The following is a 27,348-nucleotide window of genomic DNA, read 5'->3' on the forward strand; positions in this document are numbered from 1 at the left end:
GGGCAGACAGAGGCCGGCAGCCTGGGGGTTCACGCTGGAGCCTCAGAGGAGCCTTGTCTCAGGAGAAGAGACCATTGTCACAGGAGAACAGACCAAGAGCATTGTTGTTGTGAGGAGGTGAGCCTGTCAGACTGCCCCAGGGACCAGGCAGGAGAGGGGGCACCAATGAGAACTTGTAAGGCCTGTAAGGAGAGTTCAGGCCTTTGGCGTGGTGGCTTCGTCTGCCCAGCTGGGAGGGACAGAGAGGGAGGCACAGAGACTCTGAGGCCCCTCTCAACCTGGGCCATACTCCAAGCAAATGCTGTAATGTTCTTTTGGGTAACAGATTGTGGGGGTGCCGGGCGTAGGGCCCTTCCAGGAAGAATCCTCCCCTTCGTCCTGGAGCTCCAGACCTCACGCCAGCAGCCTGGCCCTGGAGCTGGAGTGAGTGGCTGGCCAGACGCAGCTACCCTGTCCTGGCAGATGGCGGAGGCAGAGGCAGAGGCCGTGCAGCTGAAGGAGGAGGGGAACCGGCACTTCCAGCTCCAGGACTACAAGGCCGCGACAAAGAGCTACAGCCAGGCCCTGAAGCTGACCAAGGATAAGGCCCTGAAGGCCACGCTCTATCGGAACCGGGCAGCCTGTGGCCTGAAAACGGTCTGGGGCAGGGCAGGGGGCTGTGGGCCGGGCTGGGGTGCCGGGGTGTGGAGGCAGGCAGCCTCCCCGTCCCCCGGGGATAAGCTTCGCCCATCTTCTAGCGCCCTGGCCGCCTCACCTGAACCCTCAGGTGGAGAAGGGTGCCCCTGACTGCTTTCCTAGACCCGCTCCTCTGGGAGACAGACCCCCCCCCCCCCAGAGGGAGCCAGCATAACGGAAACCGGCATCAAACCAGGGGCTTTTCATAGGTTATGGCGTAGTGTTTTTTAATGACAGCCTGCTGAGGCAGCCGCTGTTACGCTCATACCGTAGATAATAAGCATCTCAAGGCTCAGAGTGTTCGATAACTCGTCCAAGATCTCTCAGGTTGTTAGCAGCAGGGCTCTGATTCAAATCGCCCACTTTTCCACAACCAGCCAGGGGCCCTTCCCTGGCCCCCGAAAGCCGGCAGCCCCCAGCAGGCGCCCTCCCCCTCCCGTGGGGACCCTCTCAGGCTGTCTCTGCAACGGGCCACCTGAACTAAATCTCCTCCTCCTCCTCCTCCTCCTCTTTCTCAGGAGAGCTACGCCCAGGCTGCCTCAGACGCCTCCAGAGGTGAGCCACCCCCTCCTCCCTGCCCCCCCCCCTCAGCATCCCGTTCTGTCCAAGAGGCTCTTGGCACCTGGATGAGTTACAAACTGTGTCAAGGCCAACCTAGGTGTTGTAGGCGGGGCTTCAGATGTGCCATCCATCCCAAAGTCACATCTTTGCAAATGGAGGTACATGTTAAGTATGTTGAAGCGGTTTCTTTTCTTCAGAGATTGCTTCTGAAGACCTTTGTCACAGTCATGATGCCCCGCCCCCTTTGTTGTGAATTTGGATATTCTCTTGGGGGGGGGGTTCCCAGCATCAGGTCCATTAGCCCACTTGGTCCATTAGCCCAATGGGGGCCGGGCTTCTTCTGGGGAAGGGGGAGGCACCTGCTGCCCGGCCCACAGACCATAGAAGAAATAAACATCAAAAATAAATGTGAGTCAACATGGACTTAAGTGCATGATTAAAATGGAAAGACTTCTTCGGCTGTAGGCCTGTGTTGGGTTTTGATCTAGTTGCCACTCTTTTTGGAGAAACAGAGAACCTGGAATGAGTTGGGGGGGCGCAGTCCCCACTGGAGAGGGCCCTGGAAAAACACACCATGTGAGGGGCAGTCAGGGGAAGTGGCAATAATTAGCTCAGAGAAGGCAACTCCCAGGTGGGACAGAGGAACGCTGCCTTCAAATCCCTGAAAAACCAAAACTGTCACAAGGAAGAAGGATCGAATTTCATTGGTTCTAGTCCTGGACTTGGGCTAAAAGGGCGGAGAGATATGTTTCAGGGAGGGAAAGGGAAGGAAGGGCTTTAGGATGGAGCTGCCTGAGAAGGTGCAAGCTCCCCGCTGCTTGAGGTATGCAAGTACCAGTTGGATGAACGCTGGGATCATCATGCAGCAAACTCTAGGGATCTGCGATTGGGCAAGGTGACCCTTAAACTCCCTTCCAACCTTGAGAGTATGATTTTTAGCCTTTCCCTAACAAAGGGGAGCCTTGGGCCAGACAGTTCACAAGGGGTGGGGGGCTCATCTCCAAGGAAGAGATTGGGAGCCGTGGCAAGGGAGGAGGAACCTTGGTGGTCTGCAGCCCGGCCCCCTAAGGCCTGGCCTGTCCCCCTCGCTAGCCATTGACATCGACTCCTCGGACATCAAGGCCCTGTACCGGCGATGCCAGGCCCTGGAGCACCTGGGGAAGCTGGACCAGGCCTTCAAGGACGTGCAGCGCTGTGCCACCCTCCAGCCGCAGAACCAGAACTTCCAGGAGACACTGCGGAGGCTCAATACAAGCATCCAGGAGAAGGTGAGCCAGACCGCTTCCCACAAGCCTCGGCTACCTCCCCTGCCCCTTCCTCGCAAGGGCGTGTCAGCGATGCAGGACACGAGGGCGAGGCAAGTCCTACCTCTGCACCCTTGGGTGGGGTGAGCACGCGGCACCCGCAGGCACCACGGGACAGATGGGCGACCTGCTCAGCGTGAGCGGCATAGACACTGCCGAGCCAGGTTCAGTGCTGGAGCCAGCCAGACTAGAGCATGCACGGGTCTTTTACGTTCCAGATGGAGGGCTGTGTGCTTTTTTTAAAAATTGCAACTTCGTAGGTCTGCAACTCTTCCTTTCTCTCTAGGAGGTTAAAGGAGCATGAGTCACCTAGGAATGGGCAGGGCGGGGAGGGTGTATTGGTGGGGTTGTGGACAGAGGAGGGTCAGGAGCCAGGAGGAAGAGGAAATCTTTTCTAGGAAAATGGAAAGAAGTGGGGAGAACTTGGACCGGAGGTGAGGAGTTCGGCACCCTAGGCCTGCCTTAGCTGCCAACTTTCTGAGGGGCCCCTGGGGTGTCAGTTTCCTCTCTGTTGGAGCAAGAGGGGAGCTGATCCCTCAGCTCCTGGCTCCAAGGCTCAGTAACTCCTCTGTGCCTGGGGCGGCCCCGAGGTGGGACCACTGTCCACAGGGGAGACTCAGGGCTGAAGGAACACAAACTAAGGAAGGTCGGAGGAGGGGTGGTACATGAGAGACCCCTCCCTTCCCTGAAGGCCAGGAAGGAAGTAGTGGGAGGTGCAGAAGGAGCTGTGAGGTGGGAGATGTGATCAGTTTGGTCATTTACGAAAGCTTTGGGGCACAGAGGCTGGGGTGGGACTGTCAGGGATGAGACATCTAAATAACAATTGTAAGTGCTTAAGGAGCTGCTTTGAAACTGCTTCCGGTTTCTGGCCTTGGATGCCTATTTCTATTTTAGCCCATATTTAATGTCTCATAGCTAACTGTTTACAAGATTTCAAAATTGGGGTGATGACTCCGTGCCTTCCAAGACTTGCAATGACCCAATTGTAAGCTTTGTGGGGCAAGGACTTGATTTTGTTCAACGATCTAGGCCCAGCATCTAAATATCTACAACAGTGTCTGGCACCTAGTAGTTGTCCAGTAAACTTTCACTGAATGAGTGAATGTGTGAATGAATGAATGACAGTGCAGGAGCGGAGTAGATACCCTGATATTCACTGAGATGAACTTCCCGAGTTGCTGACCGGAACCTGGGCCTCTGCCTGCCTCCCTCCCCACCCCCTCCTCCTTCCTCAGCTCCACGTGCAGTTCTCCACAGACTCCAGGGTACAGAAGATGTTTGAGATCCTCCTGGACGAACACAGTGAAGCTGACAGACGGGAGAAGGTGAGTGCTGGACGAGCGGCCGACCCGCAGGGGGCGCTCTCGGACCCACGGAGGAACTACTTGCAATTGAGGCCCAGCCCCACTCTCTGCACGGTTTGGGGAGCAGGAATAGGGTGGTGAGGGCGTCTCCTTGGAGAACGTGGACAAAAAATAGGCCAAGGGTCAAGCACTTTAGAAAACAATATGAACTGTAAGAAGGGCGGGGTTTAGGGTGAGGCCAATGAGGAGAGTTATGCAGCAGGGGTGGATTGTGTATATTTACATTTTTGATATTTTGTGCATCAGATTTTTTTCATCGCATTGATTTTGATATTTTGAGTGTCTCACTTGCCTCACCCTGAGAAAAATGATGCAATGTTTTATTTTATTACAAAATGTTACAAAAATTCATTCTGAAATATGAAACTACTTATAATACTAATGCTCTTAGCCAAATTTGTTGCATTTTCTCCCCTTTTCCCTTTTAGTCCATTTTCAGAGGGAAATACAAATGAACCTCTAAATGTTGTAAGGACTTGGCAAAAACGCCTGGGGAATGTTTGTTAGCTTTATAGACAGTAAGGCCATAGAATATGCAAATATCTTTTATAACAAACTCTTGTGAAGACTCGATGAGTTGTTACAGATAAAACTCCTTGGTGAAATTCGAAGCTGGTGACTGGCAGAGTGATGATGTTTCTGGTCTTGCCTTCCTGGGATTCTCTGGTCAGCCCCCTCCCACCCACCCACTGCCCATCTCTTTGCCCCCCTTTCCTCCTCCTCCTCTTCCTCTTCCTTCTGCTTCATGAGTTCTCCCCTCTGCCCAAGGTTCTCAGGTCCCCCTCAGTGCCTTCTCTTCTGATCTGGGCCTTGTAAGGTTCATGTATCCTCAAGTTGGAAGGCTTTAGGGTGGAAAGACACGTGGGAACCTTCCAGCTCAACTGCCTAATTTTATGCACCGGAATCTAGGGCCCAGAGAGGTTCTGTGACTTGCCCAAGGTCACACAGCTAGCATGTAGCAGAATCAGAACTCACACCTAGGGCTTTCGAGACTCGCCTCGTGCTCACCCTGCCCACCACCTTCCACCTCGCTCAGCAGAAACTCTCGCAACTTCAGATCAGCCTGAACAGGTAACCGAACCAGCGAACAAAATGCCAAAACCACATTCAAGGGAAATAATTCTCCACATAAAAACTCTTCTCTTCTAGTAAAAGGTAAGCTGAGGCCTGTTGAAAGTTTTAAGAGTTTATTTGGGCAAAATCAATTTGAATCAAACAGTGTCGAAACAGGAAGTGGTCAGGAGCGGGACTGGAGCCAGGGGAAGGACTTACGGGAAACTGGTGGAAGCAAAGCAGGGAAATGATGTGACTGGCTGTAGCTGGAGCCGTCCACCATTTGGGAAAGCCTAGCGGGCTGTGATTCATTGTTCCTGAGTCTGGACTTCTTAACCTTGAGACCTTACACCCAAGACCTGAGTTGAATCTTGGTTTGCTTAGGTTAGCTGCCAAGGCATTAAACACACCTCGGTCTAATACCCTCTTTGTTTAATGAATGTAACACTTTCTACTTATTTTAAGTTCATAGCCATAAGTGTTTATGGATACATAGCTTTATGTTCAGAGTTGAACCTACAATTCTGATTGTGTTTTCATGAAGCTGGTCTTTATGCAAGTGATTGTGTCTTTCTTTTGAATTATATTCTTGGGCTGTGTTTCCAGGAGTGAGATCATAGGGCAAAAGAATACAAAGATGACTGGGAGACCCAGTTCTTGAACCGGACCCTGCCCCCGGCCCAGGACCAAGGCCTCAGCAGCCAGCTCCTTCTGTCTCTGTCCCTGTCACTGTCACTGTCACGGTCTCTCCTCTCTCTCAGGCTGCCAACAACCTCATTGTTCTGGGCCGCGAGGAAGCAGGGGCAGAGAGGATCTTCCAGAACAGTGGGGTGGCCCTGCTTCTGCAGCTGATGGACACCAAGCGGCCGGAGCTGGTGCTGGCTGCCGTGCGCACCCTGTCTGGCATGTGCAGTGGCCACCAGGCCAGGGTGAGGGCCCGGGTGTGAGGTGCTTGGCTCCTCGTCAGAGGACCTGGAGGTGACATGTAGGTGGGGTGTGGCTGGCATCAACAGACCCTGATACAAAGTCTAAAGTGCCCCTCCAACTCTGGTTGTGTGGTCCCGGATTGCTCCTGCGTTTTAACTCCGAGCTGGAAATGGGTCCACACAACAGTGAGGCCACCGAAGGTCGTTTATGAGGAAGAGCCGAATGCGAAGGCTTTGACAGTTAACCCCTTTTCACACCAAGTCTCTGAACTCCAGTGCGTATTTCACACGTGCTGCACATCTCAGTGTGAACTCGCCAGAGGGCAGGTGCTGGGTGACACCGTGTGGCCAGTGGCTCTAAAGCTCTGGGAAGGGGCATGGCTTGTGTCAAGGGTCCTCCGGGCCCTGGGCCTGGAGACACTGGCTCCCTGCTGCGTGGGGTGGGTATCTCCCACTCCCGACCCCGCGTGGCGGCTGGAAGGGAGCAGCACACAGCTGACTGTGGTTTGCCGGGGCTCCAGGCCACAGCGATTCTCCACGCGGTCGGGATAGACCGAGTCTGCAGCCTCATGGCGGTGGAGAACGAGGAGATGTCTCTGGCCGTCTGCAACCTGCTCCAGGCCATCATCGACTCTCTGTCCGGGGAGGACAAGCGGGATCATCGCGGGAAGGAGGAGGCCCTGGTTCTAGGTAGGAGGCGGTCTTCAGTGTCGGTTCCGGGGCCTGCAGGCAAGGGAGAGTCAGGTGCCACCTCAGACGGGGATTCTCTCTATGCGGAGGTGGTCTGGTCTTATTTTCTTTAAAAAAATTATTTATTTATTTTTACAGAGAGGGCAAGGGAGGGAGAAAGAGAGAGAAACATCAATGTGGGAGAGAGACATCAGTTGCCTCTTGCACGCCCCTAGGTGGGGACCTAGCCTGCAACCCAGGCCTGTGCCCTGACCAGGATCTGGTGACTGTTTGGTTTGTGGGATGACGCCCAACACACCGAGCCACACCAGTCAGGGTTCATACTTACTTTACGATTATAAAAACTAACAGATGCACAGCAACATTACGTACAATAATTTAAAGGTAGAAGCAAATCAAATGTCCGTCGATGGATGAAGGGATGAACAAAATGTCCCCCACACACTGTGGAATATTTACTCCACTGTAAAAAGGAAGGAAACTCGGACGCAGGGTGTGCCACGGACGAACCTTGGGGACGTTATGCTAAACGAAACGAGCCAGCCACAGTCAGGCAGCCACACTGTGACCCCACGTACTGCAGTATCTGAGGCTGCCAGACTCACAGAAACGGAGAGAGGCAGGGCAGCTGCCGGGCGGGGTGGGAGGGCATGAAGAGTTATTTACCGGGTAAGAGTTTCCAGTTTGGAAGATGAAGTTTTGGAGGTGGGTGGTGGTGGTGGTGGTGGTTGAACAACAGGCAGAAAGTGCTTCACGCCACTGAGCTACACGCTCAAAAACGGTTAAAATGAAAAGCTCGTTTTACGTATATTTTACCACAATTTAAGAAAGTATCAGAGGCTCATTGGAGAAACTTGGAAAAGTTTAGAAATATGTAACAATGAAAAAAATACCTTGTAATTACCCTTCCAGATAACTTTTCTCCCTAGCCATCCATATAAGTTTCTGTTTCACATAATTGGAATTTGACTATGGATAGTTTTGCGTTTTTTCTTCACTGAGCATTAGGTTAGTGTGGCACAGCACTCAATATTCTCCAGAAGCATTCGTTTTGACTTTGGTAGTGATTAATTTCACATTTGTTTCCTTCCTGCACACGCGCACACAGACTCCTGCTTCTTCCTGCTCATCCCTAGGCATCATTTTGGGAGTTTCTGCTCTGCCCGGGAGGGTCACAGAAGCAGCTCACCTAAAGGAAACTTGATTCTAAATCATTTTTTTAGAAATGATTCGGCCCTGGCTGGTGGGGCTCAGTGTATTGAGTGCCAGCCTGGAAACCAAATGCCTGGGTCACACACATGCCTGGGTTGTGGGCCAGGTCCCCAGTGCGGAGACATGTGAGAGACAACGGCACATTGACATTTCTTTCCCTCTCTTTCTCCCTCCCTTCCTCTTTCTCTAAAAAATAAATTAAAAAACTAAAACAATATATAAATAATTTTATTATGTTTCATTGTATGATTGTAATATAATTCATCAGCCAGCTCTACATTACTGGCGATTTACATTGTTTCTGATTGCATGCTGGTAAAACACCTCAGAGTCCATTCTTTAGATGAATCTCTGTTTGGGTTTGTCATTATTTTCTTGGGACGAATTCTGGGACACGCGAGTACTAGGTCGAAAGCCATGACGTAACAAATGTCGTCTCTCCCTCTTTCCAATTCCTTTCTGAGACGTGCTTCCGTTTGTGCTCTCACCAAGTGAAGATAAGAAGAGTTCAGGCCTCAAATCGTCCTCGCCAGCCTCCAACACGATCGTTGTTAAAGATATCTTTTCCTTGTCAGAAAAACTGTCTTGTGTGAATTTTAAAAAACTGCTAGCGAGATCGATCATTTTTTCCTTATCTGTATCAGCCATTTGGATCTCTTTGTCTTCGAATGGCTTGCTCAGACTGGTGCCTCTTTTTCCAGAGCTTTCTTACTGATCCAGGAGAGCTCTTTGTAGATTAGTGGTACCAACTTCGGGGGAAGTGGCGTGGCCCTGACCGGCGGTGTCGTGGTCAGCAGGTCCTTCCCTGCACTAGAATCATCGGAGAGTCTGAACTGGCCTCACGCCTGTGGCTGGTGGCTGACTGGAGATGCCGCCCGGGGCACCTCGGTTTCCCTCCTCGTGGCCTCTCTAGTGGGCCCCCGGGCTTTCTATGTAGCCGATTCTCCATGGACAGGCCCAGGTGTGCAAGGGCCATTCAAGCCCCTGGTTGCCGTGGGTCACAGGCCCGATGAGGCCCAGGCGGCAGGGGGCCGCCCTGGGGGCTGCCCTGGGGCCCGGGACTTCCTTGCGAGGTAGCGAGCTGTCGCATCTCTGCTCAGAGATTCTGAATGTTGGTTTCCCATGGAGCTTCCTGTGGCATCTGCCCACCTCTGGCCCCAGGTCTGTCCCCTGCAGCCTCACAGAGTCGCTCTGTCACCTCACCCTTGGGACATCTTTATCTGGAAGCAGGCTGTCCTGCCCGGGTCTGTCCCCCCTTCTCCGCTGAGGCAGCCTCAGCCCTTCATCACTGATTTCTGTGATGTGGCTGGAAAGCCTTGTCTTCTGCCTGCCTGCCTGCCCTTGGGCTCCGACCTAGAAGGAAAACAGAGTCTCCAAGTCCCAGAGAGGCCAGATGAGGCAAAGCAGGACAGAACATTTGCTTATTAAGATTTCCAGTGGCGGGGGGGCGGGGGGGGCCTGGGGTGGTGCCTGGCAATCCCGGATAAAGGCTTGCATGTAGCCTGAGCTGGTGAGGAGCAAGGCATCTGTGAGCAGTGTAAATTTCCTTTCTGGAAAAGATTTTATCAAACTGGTTTATTAAAAATGACACAAAGCATCCCCGGACCCCTGCCAACCTTTGCCTGGAGTGCAGATACTTCCAGGACCCAGGGCTTGAACAGGCTGTGTGGAGGCCAGTGCTTGGAGGGCAGGAGGACCCTGCAAGTGTTGTCTAGGGATGTCCCCCCTTTTGGGGGCGGGATGGACAGTACTATGCTCTCCTGGGAAATCCCACCATCCCAGAAGCGGCGGATGTGATATGTCCAGAGTCCTGGATGCCCCTTCCACTTTTGGCCCGAAACACCCAAGGCTGCGGAGCCCTCCCCACTCACACCTGTCCTCTCCTTCCTCAGACACCAAGAAGGACCTGAAGCACATCACCAATCACCTGCTTGACATGCTGGTCAGCAAGAAGGTGTCAGGCCAGGGCAGGGACCAGGCCCTGAACCTGCTCAATAAGAACGTCCCCAGGAAGGACCTGTCCGCCCACGACAACTCGCGCACCATCTACGTGGTGGATAACGGTGAGCTGCTGGGTGGGCCTGGGGCTCCCTCCAGCCTTGCCCAGAGCAGAAAGTGGAAGGGGCCTGGCCCTTGTCTTCTGTTCCAGCGGAAAAGGCAGGAAAAAGCATTAGCATATTAGGATCCACCAGCGGGCTGGCGAAGGTGTAGGTCAAGTCTGAATTAAGGGCCTGACCATACCCAGAAATGCCCAAGCATCCCCAAAACATCTGGGTGGCGTTTCCTAACATATGGGGGTGAGTGTCAAAGAACGAACAAGACTCCACCCACCCCAGAGTCTTGTTTCTGAAGTCCCGTGGTTGGCAAAGTGCTTCCCTCTAGAAGGGAGCAATGGCATTGAGAGCACTTTACATGAAGCACCGCAACGCCAGTCCACCGGATCTGTCAGCTCCGAGGTGTTAACCTTCTCCTAAACCAACTCCTTCCACTGGTCAGGCATCACGCCCTCGGCTCTATAGTCTGCTACGGCGAATTCTCTCTCGAGGCTAATGGCGTTTAGACCACTCATTGCTCTAAAAGGTTCGGGTCAGCTTTACCAGCTTGAAATCCACTCTCTTCTGATATTGCACTTTGCTCGTCTGGTGTTCACAGGTCTCAGCAAAGTGCCGTTAACAAATGACTCTAGTGCGTAGGACTCGCCCCAGACGCTTTTGCCCCAGCTCTGGCCTCTGCATGTGCTGTGCGCCTCTCAACAGCAGACCTCTCTGCCCGAGGACCTGGGCCCCGCCACACGGTTCACGGTGGAGGGCGGTCCGGAGCCGTATTTATTATTCTAGGCATCCAAATGAATAGCATTTGGGTAAAAATAATATGGACTTAGAGCCCTGGACTAATGACAAGCTGCAGCGTGGAGGTTGTGTGTTTTGCAGACTGGGCTGGGCAACTTGGGATGGGAGAAGGGCAGAGGGGGGGCAGAGAGAAGGTGCGGAGTGTTCCAGCAGAACGTGAATGAGATAGATGCTCCGAGTGAGGGCAGGGACAGAAGGGAAGGATGGGAGAGGAGGTCAGGAAGACGGCAGGAGGTGGAGCAGGTGCGTGCTTTGGTGGTCTTGCAGAGCTGGGCTTGGGGGGGGGATTCATGAGGCCCCTCCCTCCCGGTGCCTCCCCAGCCGTGCTGGTGCTTTTGTATACATAGTAAAATGCGCACAGCGTGAAACTTACCGTCGGGCACTGTTAGTTCAGCCTCACCACTCGGTTTCGTGCCTTCCGACATTTGAACGCTCCTCCTCCCACTTCCGCCTGCCACCTAAGCTCTGGCCGACTCCTGGCCACCTCTGTCACCCCAGAGACAGCCCAGCATCACAGCACACATTACAGGCTGTGAAACCAGACGTTGCTGGGGAAGTGTCCTCACCGTGTCACTTGCCAGCTGCGTGGTAACTTCCTTGACATCTCCAAGTCCCGGTGTTCTGCTGTGAAGGAGGGGAACGATTCCAAACCAGCGGGATTATTGTGGGGACTGAACGAGGTCGCGTGTATAAGGCTCTTGGAGTAAGTGCTCAAAATGCAACTCTTACCTTGTTGGCAAGAATCGTCCCATCCGCGGGGCTACCGCTGTGTGCTTATTACACTTTGCCACAACCTTTGCGCGTCTGTCTTCCCTGCAGTCTTGCAAGCTTTTTGCAAGGTGAGGGTTCTTTTATTTCTGTGCCTAGAAGGCAGTCATTTATTCCTTCACTCATTCACTCATTTATCTAACAAGGACATGGTGGTGAAATTAGCCCGATGTGTAGTAGGAAGCCACCCAACAGTCTTCAACAGAAAAGGAAAAATAACAAATAGTAAAGACAGTCTTCGAAATAAATAATACATATTTACCGGGTGATTATGATGCATCTGGACTGGTGGTAGGCAGTTTCCCTAGATTTTCTCATTGAGTCCTCGAACTCCGTGATGGGGGCAGTATTGTTCCCATTTTCCAGGTAAAGAAACGGAGGCCTGGGGAAGAGAGAATATAAAATAATCTTTGAAGAAGGTGATACATCGCCCTATCGAATGTGAGCACGATAGAGTCCTCTGAGGTCAGTCCTTGATTTTGTAAATGTGAACAGACCCTCCCGTGGTGGGGAGGCGAGTAGCTCAGGCAGGAGCAGGGTCAGGTGCAGAGCCTGGGTCTTGGCCGCACTCCAATGCCCTTCGCCCTGGATCAGCCAGGTGCTCCCAAAGGCAGGCTGGAGTGACTGGTGGTAAGATGTGACCGGGTGTCTGTGCGGACAGTCCAGCAGGGGTCTTACTGCTGCTGCTGACTGTCCCGCAGGCCTGCGGAAGGTCCTGAAGGTCGTGGGGCAGGTCCCAGACCTGCCGTCCTGCCTGCCCCTGACCGACAACACCCGCATGCTGGCCTCCATCCTCATCAACAAGCTCTATGACGACCTGCGCTGTGACCCAGAACGCGATCACTTCCGCAAGATCTGCGAGGAGTACATCACGTGAGTGCCCGGAGGCCTCAGGGTCGGCCTGTGTATTAGTTAGTTATCGGTGGTGGGTAACCAATTGCCCCCAGGCTCAGCAGTTCAACACAACAATGACCCTTTACTATAATACGCCAGCCATTTGGGAGTGGCTGGGCCTGGTGGTTCTGGCTCTGGGGTTCTCTTGTAGTCACAGGTCCAAGTTGGCCTGGGCTGCGGCCCTCTGAAGGCGTGACTGAGGCAGGAAGACCCGCTTCCATGATGATGGCATGCTCACACGGCTGGCACACGGGTGCCGGCTGTAGGCCGGAGGCCTCGATTCTCCCCTGTGCGGACCTCCCCTCTCGGCGGCTGGCTTCCCCTAGAGTGGGTGCTGGAGAGAGCCAGGTGGAAGTGGCGATGTCTTCTGTAACCTAGCTTCAGAAGTCATTCTGTTCATTAGGAGGGAATCAGTGAGTCTGGTCTGTGTTTGAGAGGAAAGATTCAGGCTCCACCTTTAGCAGGGAGGACTGTCAAAATACGTTTGGAGGTACGTGAGCCCTACTACAGTTTCCTGCAGTTGAAAGAAACAAACCTTGGCTTGTTGGGGAGGGGGACGTGGCTCTGTCAAGACCTTAACAAGTGTGACAGCTGGAATTCCTGGGTCTTCTCATGTCCCTCCATTGCCCTGGTGACGCACACGCTCTCTCCGAGTCTCCGTTCCTCTGTGTGTGTCTTCTCCCTGCCCCTCCGACCGTTGCATGCAGGGCCTGCATGCAATGACCCTCGAACCTGTGCACGACTCAGGTTCTGGAGCCCACCATTGACTTGGCAGGCTGGGGCGTGTTTGAAAGCACCCGGGTGCACTCTCTGGTGTGGCTCAGTGGGTTGGGCATCTTCCTGCCCACTGAAAGGTCGCCGATTCGACTCCCGGTCGGGGCACGTGCCCTGGGTTGTGAGTTCCGGCCCCTGTTGGGCGTGTGCAAGAAGCAACCAGTCGATGTTTCTCCCGCACACTGAGGTTTCTTTCTTCCTCCCTTCCCTTCCTCTAAATAAATAAATAAATAAATAAATAAAATATCTTTTAAAAAAAGGCACCCAGGTGAGTCTTGGGAAGGTGAGGACCGCGCCTTCACTTTGCTTTTTCTCTCTCCACTCTGGGTTTGCACACTCTTCTGGTAAAGGGCCAGAGAGTACGTATTTTTGGTTTTGTGGGACATGTAGGTCTCTACTGCACGTTAAAGGAAAAACCCCAAACCTTTAAAATGTGAAAGCTCATTTCCTCAGCTCACAGATTAGGCCTGAAGTCCGCAGACCCCCACATGGCCCACCACCGCTGCTCCTGGCCCCTGGTATATTTCACTCCAGTTTCTCAGGGCTCTTCCGACCTTTTCCCCCCTCGGCCTCGGCTTCTGTGGCCAACTTCTTGAGTCTCTCGTGAGGTTCCAAACTGAGTTTGGGTAACTGCCACCCAGCTAGTCTGCCTTTCGCCTGAGGGTTTGACTGAGGCCCCTCCCAGTCAGCAGGTGGAATTCAGCCTCTGCACAGGCCCCGCCCCCAGGCCTGTCACCTGAGGCTCAGTGGGTGGGGTCACTGCCTCCAACAAATGGCACCTGAGGCTGTCCCCACCCTGCTTCCTCAGGGGCCTGGGGCTGGGGGGAGTTCAAGCACCAGCTTAAAGGGCAGAAGCCCACTAGTTCTGAAGGATCTAGGGTCCCTGGCACTGGGCGGGGAGAAGAAGGGCAGGACCTGGCGTGTCAGAACTGGAGGGGTTCTCAGAGCTTCCAAAACCAGCCCCTTCCCCCAGAGGGACTTGCTCAGGTCACCAAGCCAGCCAGAGGCAGGTGTGGGACGGGAGCCCAGGTCTGCAGCCCCAGTGGGGGAGTTCTCCTGACTGGTCCATGCTGCCTTCTTTCCTTTACACACATCTGCGTTTCCTCGCTGCACAGCTGCCCGGGTTCCCTACTGCAAACCAGCCTGGGCAGGTCATGGTCATGGTCGTGGTCATGGTTGTGGGAGGCTCAGAAGGGGTGTCACCTCTGCCGGCCCCAAAGGAAGACGTTCCCATAGAACAGATGATACTGTAGTGAGTTCTGAGAACAAAGCGGAACCTTCTGGCTCATCCAGGCCACATCCTCACCTGACAGGGGGTGGGCCTGGGACCAGAGGGGGAGTGACTGGCTCGGGCTCCCCACGGCCCTTTCGTGTTGCTGTGGCTGTCATACCCCCCACCCCCCACTGACACCCCAGCTGCTGGGAGGCCTGTTGGCTGACAGTCCTCAGCCCTTGCCTGTCCTCAGGACGCGTCTCCGCTGCTTCCCCCTTTCAGGGCAGCTGGCATCCAGTGACTTGTCCCCACCCCAACGTGGAAGGGCTTTGAGGGGGTCTCAGCTCTGGAATTCTTCACAAGCCGGGGCTTTGTCACGACTGCATGCAGCCCAGGGCTTCCCTCTGTCCCGTCCTGCTTGCCTCCTTTCCCCAGAAGGCATAGGTCCCAAGAGCTCCCCCTAATAAACTCCCTGCGTGTCAATCGTGGTATCAGACTGTGTTTCTAGGGGAGCACAACCCCTGGCACATCGGTTATGTCACTTGCCCTCATCATAACTCTTCCAAGTAGCAGTTCTGGTCTGAGTTTCCAGATCAAGAAGCTGAGACTCAGAGAGGTTCGGTGAATTGCCCAAGGTCACACAGCATGTGGGTGGTGAATCCAGGATGCAAATCCAAATCTGTATGCCCCCGATTCTCACACCCTTTCAAACCACCACCCCTCCCCGCAGGGTCAGTTCTCTTGACCACCCCTGCTTTCTATTTTAGGGGCAAGTTTGACCCCCAGGACATGGACAAGAATGTGATTGCCATCCAGACAGTGTCAGGGATCCTGCAGGGCCCCTTCGACCTGGGCAATCAGCTGCTGGGACTGAAAGGGGTCATGGAGATGATGGTGGCACTGTGTGGCTCGGACCGAGAGGCAGACCAGCTGGTGGCCGTGGAGGCCCTCATCCACGCCTCCACCAAGCTCAGCCGGGCCACATTCATCATCACCAACGGCGTGTCGCTGCTCAAACAGATCTACAAGACCACCAAAAACGAGAAGATCAAGATCCGCACGCTGGTGGTGAGTGGGCTTGGGACCAGACACCATGCCAGGCAGCTGGGGCATCAGGGTGACCCTGAGGGCACTGCAGGCCCCCCCGCAGAGCAGGCTGAGATGCAGGAGGCTGTGGGAACTAGAGTCAGAATTGTGGGCCCTGTGTTTCACCTCCCACACCTGCATGCCTGTGCTTTTAATCCTTCCCTACCTCCCCCCCCACCTTTCCCTCCGGTAATCGCCATACTGTTGTCTGTCTGTGAGGTTTCTTCTTCTTCTTCTTCTTCTTCTTCCTCTTCCTCTTCTTCTTCTTCTTCCTCTTCTTCCTAAATTTTCATTCACCTTTTCCTTGTAAGCAATTCTAATGAGGCTTTGAGTCATTTTTTTGTTTGTATCAATTTTTCACAAACGAATTTCAGCTTCTGCTGTTGTGACTTTTCTCTTAGGGCAGACGTTTTCCCTAAGGACGGTCCAAAGCCCCTGGGTACAGTTCTGTGCCCCCCCCCCAGTTTGCCACCCACAAGACAGGATCCCCCCGCCAGTTTCTGTACTCCCATAGTTTCAGCTTTGCAGTTTCAGACACGATTACTATTATCTCGATGTTTCAACGTGGAGACACAACACATCTGTTGGGTCAGGGGGTAGGGATGGGGCTAGGGGTAGCATCTCTAGCTTTGGGGGCATCGGTCTGCACCCGGAAGCCTCGGAAGGCATCTTGGAAGAGGTGGCCCCAGGGCTGAGTGTTGTAGTACGCAGAGAGGTTCATCCAGGCGAAGAGAAAGGGACAAAGTGTTCCAGCCCCTGGGACCGGCTTGAGCAAGGCATTGTCCCCAAGCCCGCATCTCTGATCCTTTCCCATGCCCTCTGTCACCCTCCTTCACAGGGGCTCTGTAAGCTCGGCTCCGCCGGTGGCACAGACTACGGTCTCAGGCAGTTTGCTGAAGGGTCCACGGAGAAGCTGGCCAAACAGTGTCGCAAGTAAGGGGTCATGTTTCCCTGGATGTGCCACCTCCTCTTCCAGATCGTGGAAGGCCCCACTGCCCAGCAAGGGCGTCACCGTCCCCACCTGAGTCCAGAGCCCTCCCCCAGTGCCTCTCCCTCCCCAATTCCAGGTGGCTGTGCAATCCCTCCATAGACACTCGGACCCGGCGATGGGCCGTGGAGGGCATGGCCTACCTCACGCTGGACGCCGACGTGAAGGACGACTTTGTGCAGGACCTCCCTGCCCTGCAGGCCATGTTTGAGCTGGCCAAGGCAAGTCCGGGAAGATCTCCTGAGTCAGGCTCCCAGGGCCTTGCGCACAGCCTGGGAAATCGGACCCCTGTGTGCTCACCCTGGCTCTGCCCTCTGCTCCCAGTGGGAACCCTCTCTCTCGCCCTCACTTTACCTGACTACAAACTGGGCTTGCAAGGCTTCGTGCCTTCTGGGCAGCAGGAGGATGAACAAGAGGATGGTAATTTTGCCCCGAGATCCTAGGAAGTGAGACCCGAAGCACCAGGCAGCACCAGGCCTCTGGGGGGCCCCTTCTGAGCCCTCTCAGGCCCTCTCCTCCTTTTCACCACTGAAGGGAGGAAGTACGGGAGGTTTCCCCCAGGGCCCACCCAGAGGGTGTCCAGTGCACACCCCCCCTCGCCCGGTCCCCATCCTACCTCACCCCCACCCCAGGGGAGGCAGGGGAGGCAGGCAGGTATAGGGGAGTGTGTCAGCCTGGACTTTTCTTTTCTTTCTTCCTTCTTTCCTTTCTTCATTCATTGATTTTTTTTTAGAGAGAGAGAGAGAAAGAAACACTGATCTGTTCCACTCATCCATGCATCCATTGGTCATTGGTTGACTTTTGTATGTGCCCTGACCAGGGATCAAACCCCCAGCCTTGGTATATGGGGACACACTCTAACCAACTGAGCTCCCTGGCCAGGGCCAGGCTGAACTTTTCTTTTTTTTATTTACCTTTAGAGGGGAAGGGGAGAGGGAGAGAAACATCAATGTATGGTTGCCTTTTGTGCGTCCCCTGCTAGGAGTTGGCCTGCAGGGAACCGGCCTACAACCCAGGCATGTGCCCTGACTGGGAATCGAACCGCGATCCTCTGGTTCGCAGGCCTGTGCTCAATCCACTGAGCTACACCAGCCAGGGCCGTCCTGAACTTTTCAAAGAGGCACAAAGCAGCGGGTGCCCTCAGAGGACTCCCACCCGTGCTGTCAGGGGTGCTGTTGGGGGTGCAGCCTGTGCCAGCGGAGCCAGCTCCTCGCCCTCCGTGTGGCGTGGACTTGCCCTGAACTGAGCAACATCAGCCACAGGCTCCACCCAAACCAACACGTGGGCCCAGGGAGGAAGCCATCTTGGAAGCAGAAGTTTGTTCTAAAGTTTCATTTCTGCCTCTTCTCTCCTATCCCTCTGCCCCATGCCCTGTCCCCCAGACCTCTGACAAGACCATCCTGTACTCGGTGGCCACCACCCTGGTGAACTGCACCAACAGCTACGATGTCAAGGAGGTCATCCCCGAGCTTGTACAGCTGGCCAAATTCTCCAAGCAGCATGTGCCCGAGGAGCACCCCAAGGTGGGGACAGGGACAGCCCAGGAGGGGGGTGTCTGTGCCACCAGACCTCCAGAGAGGTGGAAAGGAAGATAGTGCGGCAGGGTGCTGTGTGGGCGTGTTTGGGGAGAATTTGGTAGAGTTGAACTGAAGATGATAATGGCAAACTTCTCCCACTAGGTGGCGCTCAGGTTTTTCTTAGTTTTAATGTTCTACTGGCTGTCAGGGTGGGGGTTGGGGTTGGGGAACCCCAACAATTTGTAGTCGGAGAAAACAGGACCCTGCTGAACACTTTGCTGTTCCTGTTGTTGCTTTCATGGACATCAGACAGTTGCCTTTTATGTTCCCAATACATACACATGTTATTTTCTGGGGTGTCTGGATTTGGGGATATGTGTGCTAAGTAGGAAAAATGAGAGGAGAAGAGACATGATGGATCAGCAGTGGCCAAGATGTCACAAATCCCTTGGGCCGCCCCCTCCCTGCAATGCTGCCCTGCACACACAGGTACACTTCGTATGTGGTTTGCATGCGAATGTATTGTATGTGCATCGTATTTCCAGCCAGTAAGACACAGAGGTTTTTAAAACGACCGAAGTAACATAACCATGTTGCCACACAGACATGTGTTGAGAAATAGAGAATAGAGCAGAGAGTAGAAAAAGGAGCCTGACTGCTCACAATGGCGTCCTCCCCTCTGTCGCCCTCAGCACCTGGGCGTGTCACTGTCCCTGCCACAGAGGTCTGTGTTTTTCTGTGCACCTTTTTTCTTTACATAGTTATAATCAGAACATACTTATCACTTTGTACCCAGTTTGGGAAAATACGTTATGCGCTTTCTCAGGGCAATGTCATTCTCCAAGTTATTTTCCAAAGCTGCATAGTATTTCGCGCAGGCAAGAGTGGAGAGCGCCTCCTGCTGATGTCAAGTTCAAATGTGGCTTCTCGAGATGGCCCAGGACTGGCAGTCTGCGCCAGCTCCTCTGAGGATGGCCTGGAAAGACTATTCAACCCTGGGGCTGACTTTGGGGGGTCCAGCAAAACCTAGTCTGTTGTTATGTCAGCTTTAGCTGCACCCTCTCCCCCACACTCCGCCCACACCCGCTACATATCCTGATGGAAAACCAACCATTTCCAAAAAACACAAAAAAACCAAAACCCCTAAAAACTAACCTAGGGGTCATCTAGTGTTTGGGATTATCATTCTTTTATTCCACGCTTCTGTGAATGAAGGAGTCTCGGGATTGATTTCCAGGCCGTACCAGCTACTCGGGCTGTGTGCCGGGGGCGGGGCCAGGAGGAGGAGGAGTTGCCCTGAAGTTCACAACCGCAGAACGTGCTGTCACCCCCTTGGCTGTGGGGTGGACGATGGGAATCTAGAGGAGTGTGTCAGTTTCCCAATACTGTTACAACAAGCCACCGCAAGTGTAATTGCCCCCAATAACACAAACTTGTTGTCTTCCAGTTCTGGGGGTCAGAAATCTAAAGTGGCCCCACTGGGTCAAAGTCAAGGAATCGGTAGGGCCGGTTCCTTCTGGAGGCTCTGAGGGCACGACCTTTTCTTGTCTCTTTCAACTTCTGAAAGCCACCCGCCTTGGCCTGTGACCTCGAGTCCCTTCAACCTCTGCTCCTGCCGCCACCTGTCCTGCTTCTACCTTGACCTCCCGCCTCCCTCTGATAAGGCCCCCAGTGATTGTACTGAGCCTGACCAGACAGCCCAGGCTTGTCTCCCAGCTCAGGGCCCTTAACTTAGTTATGTCTGCAAAGTCCCTCGTGCCAGGTAAGGTATCAGATTCCCAGGTGCTGCGGATTAGCACATGGACACCTTTGGGGAGTAGTATTCTGGGAAGATGTCGGACATGCACCATCTTTGTTCCAGTACAGATTGGCCTGGTGCCCAGGGCCCTTCTCCACTGCTGCCCTTTTGTGCCCCCAGGACAAGAAAGACTTCATAGAAATGCGGGTGAAGCGGCTCCTGAAGGCGGGCGTCATCTCTGCGCTGGCCTGCATGGTGAAAGTGGACAGCGCCATCCTCACCGACCAGACCAAAGAGCTGCTGGCCAGGTGTGGCCCTGGTGGGCTGGGCTGGGGTCTGTGGGGACTCAAGGTAGAGGGGCAGGGAGTAAATAAGGAAATGAGCCACTGAGGGGCCTCGGAGGAGCCTAAAGGGGACCATGACAGAAAAGTGACACGGGGCACCGGGGATCACGAGTGGAAGTTTGCATCCGGAGGAAAGAGGTCACTCTCTCTGGTTACCTGGTTCCCAGGCTTTGTGTGGGACCGCCTGCTATTTCAGAGATGAAGGGCCCGGCCCCCTGTGAGTGCAGCCTGGGGCAGGGGGCGGGGAGGCGGGGAGGCTCATGGTTACAGCGCAGTGGAAAGAGGGTGGGCGGCCAGGAAGGCCTCCTGGAGGGTGTAACAGCTCCAGGAGCCCTGAAGGAGCAGAAGGAGCCACTCGGCTGCAGGGGAGGGAAGGCTTCCAGGTGGAGGGCACGGCGCCTGCAAAGACACCACGGATGGTAGAAGAATGAGTGGACTCAGGGTCCCCTGCAGTAGCATGGAGTGTGTGGGAGGGAGCAGCGCTAGAAAAGACCAGAGAGGGGCACAGGGCAGGGTCACGGAGGTCCTGGGGTGCCTCTTTGTTGACGTGCTTTGTTGTCGTGGCTGGTGGGCAGCGAGGAGCCGTTCATTGTCTCCCTAAATGACACCCACCGCGAGGTGGCTCTTTGCAGCCTCAGTTGGCTCACTCCCTCCCCAGCCACTCACGACATTCTTGGTAGTATCTTCCCATGATGCACGGTGGCAGCACCTTCCCGGGCTTCCCTGGCTCCGACTGGCGGGTGGCTGGTGCCGGGGAGGGCCTTGCTGGTGCATGACATGCCCTGTGTCCTTACTCTGCAGGGTATTCCTGGCGCTGTGTGACAACCCAAAGGACCGAGGCACCATTGTGGCTCAAGGTGGTGGCAAGGTAAGTGGGCGGGACGAGGTTCTTGCCATCCCAGAAGGAGCTGGGCTGGGGAGGAGTGCACTTGGTGTGTGTGTGCACAGGCACGCACACGGGCACACAAGCACGCACACTGTTGGCCTGGCTCCAGAACAATGTACCCCTGCCCCAACCCGACCTCCTGGAATATGGCCATTCAGGTAACTGTGCTGTCTGTGCGCATCGCCCCAATCCAACCTCTTCCTGATTCTGTGACGTGTCCTGGGCCCTGCTGTCCCCCTGTCCCCCTGGCCGCCAAAAGGCAGCACAGTACAGATACAAAGACCATGGACCTGTCTGCGGAAGACTGGTCATCGAGTCTTCGCTGGTCCCCTAGTTAGTTGCCCAATCTTGGGCGAATTACTCAGTCTCCCTGATCCACAGTTTCCTTACCTGCTGAATCACACACTCACTTTGCAGACTGTCACAGGGTTAGAGGGAACACACTTAAGGTAGGTGCTCAAGGAATGGCAGCTGCTGTGATTGGGTTTGACTTAGGCAGAAAGTGAAACATCCGTGTGTCGATCTATCTGATCTTCCCAAAGCCGAATAAGCGCATGGAGGGTGGGGAGAGTGAGGATGAGGCCTTGATGTGCACTGGGACCTGGGGGTGGGGGCGCAAATCTGTGACTGTGTGTTTCATTGTTCTCTGTGATGCCCAGGCATTGACTCTATGGCAGAGTCCTGCTGAACTTCCGGTGGAACGGACAGACAGGCAGCAGCGGGAGGATGGGAGAGGGGCCTCGGGGTGTCTGTGACCCAGGAGTGACTGTGCCCTTTCTCGCAGGCCCTGATCCCCCTGGCTCTGGAGGGCACCGACGTGGGCAAGGTGAAGGCAGCTCATGCCCTGGCAAAGATCGCTGCGGTCTCCAACCCGGACTTGGCCTTCCCCGGGGAGCGGGTGGGTGTCTGGCTGGGTGGGACGGGGCGATGGAAGGAGTCTCCTCTGCTCCGAGGGGCCTTTCTTCTTGTCCCCCTGCTTCTGGCCTGGGAGGGGGCGTGGCGCTGGCACAGAGGGGGCCATGAACCGGAGGCTCCCGGACTCCAGAGTTAGCTCTGCCTGTGACTAATGGGGCTATCCTTTCAGAACAACCCATCTCACCTGCAAAGTAAAGGCAATTACCCTGCCTTTCAGGGTCATTGTCAAGGTCGAATCAGACAATGGGTGGACCAGTGCTTTAGACATTCTAAAGCTGGACACCTGTAAATGTCAGACACAGGGATCATGGTCTCCACCTGACCCACGGCTCACCCCATCCCCCAGGTGTATGAGGTGGTGCGGCCCCTCGTGAGCCTCCTGGACACGCAGAGGGACGGGCTGCAGAACTACGAGGCCCTGCTTGGCCTCACCAACCTGTCCGGGCGGAGCGAGAAGCTGCGGTGAGTGGGGGCCTGGAGGGGGCAGGGGCAAAGACCCGTGTCCCAGGGAGGGTTTGGTTGGATTTCACACCTACCCTGTGGGGAAGCCACTCTGCTCCAAGACCAGGGTCAAAGGCAGCGGAAAGAACTCAGTGGGAGGGATTTGGGCACATACTCCACAGCAGACTGTGAAATGACTTCCTTCTGAAGTTGTAAAAAGATACCCAGGGGGACGGTGGGAGAAAGGTGCTCCTTCGCAGCAGCAGGGGCGGTGGAGTGTGTTGGGTTGAGATTCTTTTGGTGCCAAGTGGCAGAAATCTCAACTCTGACCGGTTTAAGCATAAAGGGAATTTAGTGGCTCATGGAAATAAGAAGTCTGGGGTGCGGCTTCATGCAGGGGCGACAGAGCTGACCTGGGGCCTGTTCTCTGCTCTCTGGGATCTCTGGGGGTGGGGGGTGGGATGTCTTCCCCCCTCCCCCACAGTCATGAGGCTTCACCTTCACATCCAGGTGTTGTGCTCGCTGTTGTGCTCGCTTCGGCAGCACACAGACTGAAATTGTAACTGCTTTTGCGTTTCTTCCACACACCGAATATATGTGGAATAATATACGGGATTTATTATATATGTGGAGCTTCGGTAAATGCAACTGGCCGAGCCTCTCCTGACCTCTGAGAGGCCCTGGTCTCTGAGAGGAAGAGAATTTCTCTTCCCCAGCAATAACAGAAAAAAAAAAACCCTCCAGCTGGGTGGCATTGTCATCCTGGGACCCGTCACTGTGGCCAGGATGCTGTGCCATGTCATTTCGTTCATGCCCACTGGCGTCCCTCCCGGAGCTGGGGGCAGGATGGAGGCCACAGGGGCCAGGCCGGCCGAGGACATGGAAGGGACACCACCAGGGTGGGGAGAGGGCACCCCGGTGGCCCCAAACCCCAACTGTTCACGACAGAGAACTCAGTGGCCTCCCTTCCTCCACCCCTCCCGCCCCAGGCAGAAGATCTTTAAGGAGCGGGCCCTACCAGACATCGAGAACTACATGTTCGAGAATCACGACCAGCTGCGGCAGGCAGCCACTGAGTGCATGTGCAACATGGCGCTGAACAAGGAGGTATGGGGCTGACACCGGGTAGGGGCGATCGGGGAGTCGGGGAGTCGGGCCTCAGGCCGGGGCCTGGCGGGAGGCTGGGGCTGACAACACGGCGTTATGGTGGCATTTCTGCCAGAGAACCAGGAACCCTGGATGACAGCCTCCATCCTGAGGAGCCCTGAGGGGAATACAGGTACAAAGGAGGAGAAAGAAAGCAAAGTAGGGTTACCCCCAGCTGGGGCTTTGAGCCCAGAGCTTGCACTGGATGAGGTAGACATGACCATTTACCTAAGGTATTTAGGTCTCAGTGACCTCAGAGCAAAGCAGGACAAGAGACCAGGGCCTCTCAGAGGTCAGGAGAGGCTCGGCCAGTTGCATTTACCGAAGCTCCACATATATAATAAATCCCATACATTATTCCACATATATTCTGTGTGTGGAAGAAATGCAAAAGCAGTTACAATTTCAGTCTGTGTGCTGCCGAAGCGAGCACAACAGCTTTAGAATGTTTTCAATGTTAACGTGACCGGACCGTTGCTGTTGCCCTGGGAACTGCCGTAGTAACTGTGCTCTGCACAGAGTGATCGTGGGCCTTGTAATAATACAGTGAATTCGAAACATGTCGGGGCCTCATGGTCCAGCGATGGGACCGGCTGCAGCCACGCGTGAATGCATGTCCTCCCCTCCCCTCCCACTAGAGGCGTTCGCTCTGTCTGTGGGTATGGTCTCCTCAGAGGTAACAGCAGGGCGTCCATCCATCGGAGGCTCTTTCCTCTCGGACGTGGGGGCCAGGCCAAGGGGCCCAGCGTGAGGCGCACCTTGCTCTCTTCACCTTAAGTCCGGGATCTGCTCACTGTTGCAGGAGGAAGACTCGACTCGTGAAAACCAGTTACAGTCTCAGGGTAGAAAGCTCCCTGGGCCCACCAGGTTGCTGCCTAAAGCTGGGCTGGTGCCTGGCAGCTGTGAGTGTGGGAGGAGAGTGGGTGTCCCAGCGCAGGGGAGGGGGACGCACTGGGAAGGGGTGGCAGGCAGCCTTCTGGGGCGAGCGCCAGCTGCTGCAACAAGCCAAACCAAGCCTCGCTGCTGCCCCACAGGAGGGCTCCTTTCTCGGGCATCGTTTCTCACTCACGTTTGGACCGTGCCACTCGGGTCCACGCAGTGACTCATGGGTCCAGGCTTCTTCGATCATGGAAAACTGCCTGCTTCCCTCTGCCTCCCTTGGGAGAGACCTCTATTCAGACAGTGGATGGGGAGAGGGACCCTGGGAGGGGCACCTGCAGGGCCCGCCCTGGTGGCCTGGGAGTGACACACATCGCTCCCACTCGTGACCCATTGCTGAGACGGGTCATGACCCCTGTACGTGCGAGGCGTGAGGGAACACACTCCTGTGGGGCCGCTGCTTCCCGTCCACAGCTGTGCCCATGAGGAGCGATTGCACTGACCTTCGCTGCCACACTTGCACTCTTCGGACCCCGATCCAGCTCTGGGGAGACACGGGGGTGGGGGACCGTAGCCTGGGCAGCTGTGATCTTGGACTCCTTTTGGAGCTCCACTTCCAGGACACCTGACCCTATGAAGTGCCCTTAAACTTGACCAATCACATATCACTGTAGAGCAGAGAGCTAGAGGGGTCAGCGGGCTGGGCCAGGGCCCTGGGCCCCAGGGGGCCCCTCTCCTGCTTTTGGGTCCTTGGAAAGCCTCGTCTCTTTAATACCAGATAAACTACCCACCACCCCCTGCTCCTGCCACACCCCCGTGCCATTGGGGGCTGCACAGTCATTTTGGGGCAGAGCCCCGAAGGTCCAGCTGCTGTGAGAGAAACACTTCAGGCTTCTGCAAAGGGAAGAGGGCCATACTCTTCAGGGCACACCTGGCCATGAAGCGTAGGGGTCGGCCTCTTTCCCCAGTGGCTGGGCAGATGCAGACAGAGATGGTGGCGCACACGATCTGGGGAATCCCTTGTTTTCTCTAACCTTGTAGTTGGACCATATTGTAGCCCCCTCATCCAGCCAATCAGGGAAGACTTCCTGGGGGAGGGGGAGCGAATGAGTTTCTCTAAGGAAAGCTCGGAGAGATCCTGGGTCAGAGAACGTGGCCTCAGGTGCGTCTTTCCCTCCCCCAGCCGGCAGGCGAAGGCACTTTTCTCTGAGCCGTGTGCCCCGCCCCCGCCCCCTCCCGCAGGTGCAGGAGAGGTTCCTCGCCGATGGGAACGACCGGCTGAAGCTGCTGGTGCTGCTGTGCGGGGAGGACGACGACAAGGTGCAGAACGCAGCCGCGGGGGCCTTGGCCATGCTGACGGCCGCCCACCAGAAACTGTGCCTCAAGATGACCCAAGTGGTGAGAGAGGGCCCTGGGGGCTGGCAGGGGGTGGGCTCTAGGGACTCTCTGTGTGCCCAGACCACACGCTGTGCATGGTCCTTCCCTGGGGAGGGGGGCACCACTCCCAGCCCCCATGTTCCTACCACCCACGGAGAGGAGAGTCAACACCCTGTCGCCCCTTGTGGTCATTGTTTGAACTCTCCGAGTTTCCCAGTTCAAGTCTCTTCCACTGCGGTTTCACCCGCTGCCTTTGGTGGTGCTTGGGGCTCGTGATGTAAGACTAACGGCAACAGCAGCCCCAACCCCAAGCACTGCTGTGGAGCCACAAGCTCCCCGGGAGTAGGGTGGGCGTGGCTGGGGCTTGGGGGTGGGTGGGGAGGGAGCTCTCTGAAGTGGACGCAGTGTCCGGTTCCTTCGGTGGCGCTGTAGCCATTGCAGCAGGGTGCAATGAAAGTCATATTGACAGTCACCAGCATGGGGGTGCAAAATGAAAGTTTATTTCTCCAAACTGAACTTGAGGTCACTGCCGTCGTTGTCTCTGCTGGTGGAAAAAAAATGGAAACACCTCGATCCACGTGTACTCGAATCAAGTCTGAGTTAAAGGCAGCCTCTTTCGGACACCCAGTTTAACGTAGAGGTGTATGTGGCCGGGGGTGTTCTCTGAGGTCCACAGTGCTGATGCTGTCCCTGCCCCGGGGGAGGGGTGCCCCTGCCAGACCTGGCTCTTCCTGCTTGGTTCCTGGGCTTCAGCACTTTCTCTGAGGCAAGCGTGTCAACACTGTAGGGCGTGCAAGAGTCACAGAAGGGCAGGGGCTGGCTAAAATACTTTCCCCAGATATTCTGATTCAGAATCGGGGGTAGGGGGTGCTGACCGTGCTACCCTCAGCAGCCTCTGCTGCAGCAACTGGTCTCAAGCTCCTACCACCAGTCCCCCTCAGGGCGCTCTGCGACTCTCCCATTTCCTGGGCTCCAGGGACCCAAGGGACCCACGTAAGCACACGCTGAGTCCCAGATGCACACACGACCAGGTGTGTGCTTGCCCTCTCAGAGCCCAGAATCTGGGCCTGGCTTGTCCAAAATCTCCTCTCTCTGTCCACCCACTGATTTCCAACAACCACCATCCCTGCTCCAGACAACTCAGTGGTTGGAGATCCTACAGAGGCTTTGCCTGCATGACCAGCTCGGCATCCAACACCGGGGCCTGGTCATCGCCTACAACCTGCTGGTGGCCGACGCGGAGCTGGCCAAGAAGCTGGTGGAGAGCGAGCTGCTGGAGATCCTGACCGTGGTGGGCAAGCAGGAGCCGGACGAGAAGAAGGCAGCGGTGGTTCAGACAGCCCGGGAATGTCTCATCAAGTGCATGGACTATGGCTTCATTAAACCAGCGTCTTAGGCAGGGGCCCACAGGCATGTGGGGCTGACTCCGGGCCGGGAATCCTGGAGTGTCAGTCCATCTAGGGATCATAGCAGTGATGATGGAGTCCCCATAAAATTAGAAAAAAAAACCTTGGTTTTTCTTGAGTTGTGAATCTTCCCCTTTGCCCCAAGTTTGTCTGTGTCATTGGCTCTCTTGCTCCCTGTCTCCCCACACCTGTCATAATCTAGAAATTCCTAGAGTAATTTTTATCTGTAATTTGGAGGGCAGGTTGGGTAACTCTGTACCTATCCCAAAGGCCAGGATAAAGGGCTTAAGGTCTTTGTATTTGGGGAAATGACTGGTATAGTAAGGTAGGAGCTCGCAGGTG

General features: G+C 55.2%; 1 protein-coding gene across 2 annotated transcripts; it reads left to right on the forward strand.

Annotated features, from left to right (window-relative positions):
• The first annotated feature begins 13 nt into the window (after nucleotides 1-13).
• UNC45B (unc-45 myosin chaperone B) lies at nucleotides 14-27,348 on the forward strand. 2 transcript variants are annotated; one of them, XM_037066689.1, is made up of 20 exons: nucleotides 14-117; nucleotides 463-636; nucleotides 1,194-1,230; nucleotides 2,329-2,504; nucleotides 3,776-3,865; nucleotides 5,719-5,886; nucleotides 6,405-6,573; nucleotides 9,678-9,848; nucleotides 12,104-12,275; nucleotides 15,051-15,351; nucleotides 16,208-16,302; nucleotides 16,437-16,578; nucleotides 17,740-17,880; nucleotides 19,793-19,920; nucleotides 20,758-20,824; nucleotides 21,627-21,740; nucleotides 22,104-22,219; nucleotides 23,188-23,305; nucleotides 25,466-25,621; nucleotides 26,736-27,348. In XM_037066689.1, exons 2-20 carry the CDS (start codon nucleotides 463-465, stop codon nucleotides 26,994-26,996), a joined length of 2,796 nt encoding a protein of 931 aa, XP_036922584.1. In that variant the 5' UTR covers nucleotides 14-117; the 3' UTR covers nucleotides 26,997-27,348. The 2 variants fall into 2 exon arrangements, with proteins under 2 accessions (XP_036922584.1, XP_036922593.1); XM_037066698.1 differs by having other exon boundaries at nucleotides 14-109.

Source organism: Sturnira hondurensis, unplaced genomic scaffold (assembly GCF_014824575.4).
Source record: "Sturnira hondurensis isolate 20B ecotype Veracruz unplaced genomic scaffold, ASM1482457v3 Scaffold0001221, whole genome shotgun sequence".
Taxonomy (NCBI): domain Eukaryota; kingdom Metazoa; phylum Chordata; class Mammalia; order Chiroptera; family Phyllostomidae; genus Sturnira; species Sturnira hondurensis.

What these genes read in the sequence shown, in the direction of transcription:
- UNC45B (XM_037066689.1), top strand. Translation starts at nt 463, where the DNA reads ATGGCGGAGGCAGAGGCAGAGGCCGTGCAGCTGAAGGAGGAGGGGAAC. An exon ending in CAGCCTGTGGCCTGAAAACG is followed by an intron (nt 637 to 1,193) that starts GTCTGGGGCAGG and finishes CCTCTTTCTCAG; the next exon opens with GAGAGCTACGCCCAGGCTGC. An exon ending in ATCTGCGAGGAGTACATCAC is followed by an intron (nt 12,276 to 15,050) that starts GTGAGTGCCCGG and finishes TTTCTATTTTAG; the next exon opens with GGGCAAGTTTGACCCCCAGG.